This window comes from Penaeus monodon, chromosome 5, assembly GCF_015228065.2.
Source record: "Penaeus monodon isolate SGIC_2016 chromosome 5, NSTDA_Pmon_1, whole genome shotgun sequence".
Lineage (NCBI taxonomy): Eukaryota > Metazoa > Arthropoda > Malacostraca > Decapoda > Penaeidae > Penaeus > Penaeus monodon.
The window spans coordinates 19,352,970-19,358,207 of NC_051390.1; the positions used below are offsets into that span (position 1 = coordinate 19,352,970).

A 5,238-nucleotide genomic window follows, 5' to 3' on the forward strand; every position below is an offset into this window, starting at 1 on the left:
AAGGTGGTATGCGCCATGCGCCCCCGTCGCGTTAGCCCCTTGATGATGATGATGATGATACTTTTATTGTATCATTTTTCATAGTTTTTTATTCTTTTTTCCCTTTTAGTCGGTTTTGAATGGATTAGACTGGTGTGTGTGTGTGTGTGTGTGTGTGTGTGTGTGTGTGTGTGTGTGTGTGTGTGTGTGTGTGTTGTGTTGTGTTTATGTGTGTGTTTTTTGTGTTGTGTTTGTGTGTGTGTGTTGTGTTGTGTTTATGTGTGTGTGTGTGTGTGTGAGCGTGAGTGTGAGTGTGAGTGTGTGTGTGTGTGTGTGTGTGTGTTTATGTGTGTATTTTTGTGTTTGTTTATGTGTGTGTGTGTTTTGTGTTGTGTTTATGTGTGTATGTGTGTGCGTGTGCGTGCGTGCGTGCATGCGTATGCGTGCGTCCTTGCGTGCGTGTGTGCATGTGTGTGCATATATGTGTGTGTATGTGCATATATGTGTGTGTGTATGTGTGTGTGTGTGTGTGTGTGTGTGTGTTTATGAGTATTACCTCAGAAGACCTGAGAGAATTTTAACATGGAGTGAAATCCTCAAAGTATTGCAATCAAACCACTTATTTGAATATCTTGTAGATTGATTATCTAATTAAGATTTGCATTTCAGAGAAAGAAAAAAAATGCATGATTTTCCTCTCTCTTTGCCATTCATGTAATTTTATTTATTCTGAATTTATGTATCTGCTTGAGAAAGGAACTTGTGAAAAAACAAGAAAAAAAAAAAATGCCTCATTCAGTTGGTCTTATCACTAATATATGATTATGAAAAGGATAGAGAAATTGCAGCAATGAATACTTTTAACAACTGCATAATCGTTGAATTTGGAACTACCTCCCCCTGAGGCTCATGTTTACTGCAGCCCTCGAGCATATGTCAGTACTGCAGTTATGTAAATACTGGCTAGTTAGAGCTTAGAAGTGGTTCTACAATTTAAAAATAAATTGCCACAATCAAGTGCAAGCTTTGTCTTTTCAAAATATATGTGTTTGTTTGGTAGTTTTTTTAAGTTGCTTCGATTAGCAATTGCTTTTGATTAGCAATTTTGTGCACAGTTTGAAACTTTTATGCAGTTTGAGATTTATACCTTGTAGTGTTTTTGTGTGATATAGATGGTCATTATTATGATATTTCTCTGTATTTGTATGGTCCTGATTTTGAGACTTAGCAAAAACTGTAATGACTGTTCTGTGTTGTTGTTGTTGTTGTTGTTTTTTTAGCCCCTAAAGAAGGAAATGCAGTGGTGGTTATATTTAGGAGTGTAGAAACATTAGAGGAAAAGCAACAAAAGTAATCTTAGAAATATAGGCAAAATATCCTCATTATGAATATTCCCCGTTAAAGCAATTTGAGCCAGAATACCTATGTATTAAGGGGAGCATCTGGTTAGGAAGGGAAAATAATTATCATTGATTTATTGGGATGTAAATATTATGAGAAGTCAAGACAACTATATTAATAAGAACTGGTGTAAAGGTTCCCCTACCTCCCCACCTCCTTTCTTCCTCCCGCAGTTTATATTTTACATTTATGTGCATCAAATGAATGAAAGATCACTCTATGGTATTTGGTGTAACAATGCAATTTTTTCTCTCTCTCTGGTTTTATCTGCCAGATATAAAATTTTGGGGAAAAGGCTAAAGATATATTTTAATAAAAATTTGTGCAGTTAGTTTGAAAATATTGCATTGTTTCAGTAAAATAGTGGCCTTCCATTTTAGTTGAGTTTTTGTTTCATTGAAATTAATACATAAATGGCTGAGGAGATGCATTTCAAATGGGAAGAATTTGCATTTAGAGATATTTAACTTTTAAAGATGTGAATATTTTTTCAAGACTGCTTTCCTCATTCTTGCAAGGACAGCACAAAGATATAAGATTGTTTTGTCTCTTGCTTGCTGATGAAAATCATTTTATTTTCGTTGTCTGGGTCCTCTTCTGTTCCTACTAAGAATGTTACCTGTACGTCATAATGAGATTTATCATGATCCAGAGAACAGGAGCAGGCAAGACTGATTCTCTGGACACTGGGATGTCTTGCTAGGCATCAGAGGTATGGTCATGGGGGGAGGGGGTTTCTAGGGAGCTCCAGGAGGTACTACAGCCGTATCCTCAAGCCTCATTTCTTCTTTTTTCCTGCTAGTTTTCTACTTCGTTCCTCTTGTCTCTTGCAACAGAAAGTTGCCTCTTCCTTCCAGAAAACCTTGGCATTTTGGGGTAGCCCCAGTGGTGTCTGGTATGCTGGCAAATATGCATCCTCCCTCTTCGAAGAAACAGAGGCTCACTTTTTATGTCCTTGAATCATCCCAAGATCATGCAGCCAAGCAGGAGTTTAGGTTGCTCAGAACTGGTACATTTCATCAAAATATGTTGTTTTTATACAATCAGAAGTCATTGTGTATAACACCATGCAAATGAAAAAAGAATACAGAGTGGGGGTTACATTTCAGGCCATAACTTGGCAAATATAGTGAATATAAATGTAAAACTTCATCGAGTGTTGCCAGATATAGTACTCTGCCTATTTTTTTCCCCAGGAAGTGCTATTTCCACCTCAACCCCTTTTAGTCCCCAACCAGACACTCCCCTTTAAAAGTAAACGAGACATGCTTTTTCCTAGTACTGCATGCCTATGATGAAGCTCTGAGCTCTGACTCCTTTAGGGGTCCAAATGGTTTTACTATTTTATTTTTTGTAGTGAGTGTTTAGCAGTTTATGAATAAACAGTAAGTTTGTGATTTATAGATAGAGTTAAACAACTTTAAAAACATGAAAAATAGACATGTAAGATTGTAGACATGATGCAGGAAATAAGATGGTTGGAAGAAAATTAACACATTCCAGAAATGCAGTCAGATGAAGAATGTTAATGTGCCTTTTAAAAGTAATTTTGAGAAATTTATTCATTATTCAAAATTGAATAACCCCAAAGCAATTTTTGCACCTAAGGATTTTGGTAACATGATCTCATGTGATTTGACAAAACTGAATTTAATGAAGTAATCTCAGGAAAATATTTCAGCAAATTTAAATTCTAAATATTATTTGATGCTTTTTGTGTATTTTTTTTTTGCAACCTTGTACTGTCACATCTACCGTTCCAGTCATAACAGAAATATTGAAAAAAACTATGAGCAGCTGACTCCACATGCACCCTGAGGTGTTGTTGAAACTGAGGTTCCTGTTGTGATTGGGTTAAGATACATGGGAGGTTTATTAGTCTATAAAGTATACAAGTTGAGATGTGTTATGTCTTATAACCTGATACTGAATAGACAGAACAAAGTATCTTTTGCGTATTAGTTTTCATCTTTTTATTTATATCCAAGCAAGTGAAGATCAGGCTAGTCATTATGATGTAATTTTTTCTTAGGATATAGTTTATGCAGTGATATGATATTTTCCTTCCTCAGGAGTAGGAGTTATACAACACCATGCCCGCGTACCAGCAGGAACTACTACCAGCAGGGTCAAGGGCCCAGCTGTTGGGATCGGTCAAGCTTGGGTTTATGATGGGTTTCTCAGTCGGCATGGCAACAGGGGCCCTGTTTGGTGGTTTCACAGCTCTTAGGTATCTTACTAATGGAGGATTTGCATAGAGACAATAAAGCTAGGACATTTTATAGTAGACCACATATACAGTGATAATACACAAGATCAGCCTTTTTGAAATGGCAAACCCTTTTTTAAGAGGGGCAGAGTACATATTGTGGATTTAGACCCATGAGGTTGAGGCAAAACATGATTTACTAAAATGTATCCCTTCTATTTCAGATATGGTCTACGCGGCAGGGAACTAATGAATAATGTAGGGAAGGTTATGTTGCAATCAGGTGGAACTTTCGGTACCTTTATGTCCATTGGAGCGGGAATCAGATGTTAGCAAACCCACCCTAGATTTTTCATGTGTTCTTCATTTAACCTGATGTAGCTATGGTGTTTTCTTGTGACTTTAGATGGAATATTGAATAAGCTCTCCTTTCAAAGTGTGGCTCGCAGGGCAAGAAAGAGCAAGCAGATAGCTCATTTCTGCATAATTGATTGGAGATGACATTGGCATGTAAGTGGGACTGCTTCATATAACAAATGATTAAAATATACTTTCCTATTTAACCATCATTATCATTTACTCCAAGAACAAATTTGTCTTTTGTTTTGTTTTTTACAGAAATTATAAAGCCTTGTAATATTTTCAAATATACAAGATATAACCCTACTTAGGTCTTGGATGTATTTTGTATCACTTTCATTAGTTATATGTTAATCATGTATTTGGACAGTCCTTTTATTTTCATAAGAGGAAAAATACAGGTAAAACCTCTTAACAGGGGCCTCATTATGTGGGGATATTATTTTTATGTAAAACTGATCATGGGCATGTCAACAACTTAAAGAGATTACTATAAAGACTGTTGTGTTCTCATTGGGTTTTATTTAAGATTGATGATAAAACTTATAAGCATAACATAACACAGTTGTAGTGGTTATTACCATGCTCTGATTTGATTGCATTCTTTTTTGAGGATGCTCTCCTTCAACATTGGCTAGTGCCATTGTGTAAATAAAAGTAAATAGCAGTAACTTCAGCGATTAATATATATAATAGGTACTACCATTTGGAATATGTAAAATAGATTATGAATAAACTGTCTTGTATATAAAAAAAAGAGTTTATTGACCTGACATCAACCATTATTAGTTACAAAAAAAAAGAGATCATATGTTTGTGTTAGTTTTCAATTACTTAGTTATAAAAGCTTATGTCTAGCAGGTTCATAGAGAGATATTGCGGATGGATATTGGACAAAAATATTTTGAAATGTGATTTTTTAATAATTTGATCATATATTTTTTAAAGTAGGCCAAAAAATAAAGGTAATAAAGACAAATGATTCCTCTACAAAACAAGACCAAATACAGACCAAAATACCTAAAGATAATGCCAGGAAGCTCTGAAATATGTAATGGGATTTTTATTCTTCATTTCCTTTTTGTGAAAGTTATGTGATTATGATATAACAGCATTTGGAAAGTCAAACAAAGCATTTGAGCCTTGTTTCAGCATCCTAAGCATAATCACGTATCATAATTTAAGGAATTGTAGGGCACAGAGTCCAAGTCCCATTATTTTGGGGTTGTGAAGGAAGGAGAGGAAGGGATGTTGCAAGGATAGAAGGATAAATATAAAACGAGAGGACC

General features: G+C 35.4%; 1 protein-coding gene across 2 annotated transcripts in view; it reads left to right on the plus strand.

Annotated features, from left to right (window-relative positions):
- Positions 1-4,250, plus strand: part of LOC119573051 (reactive oxygen species modulator 1-like) — a 4,682-nt gene extending 432 nt beyond the window's left edge. The window contains exons 1-2 of one of the 2 annotated variants that reach the window (XR_005228760.1): positions 3,489-3,610; positions 3,814-4,250. Coding sequence is in view for 1 of the 2 variants with exons in the window: in XM_037920046.1 (XP_037775974.1) it covers positions 3,814-3,922 (109 nt within the window). In the remaining variant the exon portion in view is untranslated. Of the gene's footprint in view, positions 1-3,488; positions 3,611-3,813 lie in introns of those variants that run through there. The other variant, XM_037920046.1, reaches the window with a different exon arrangement.
- The last annotated feature ends 988 nt before the right edge of the window (positions 4,251-5,238 follow it).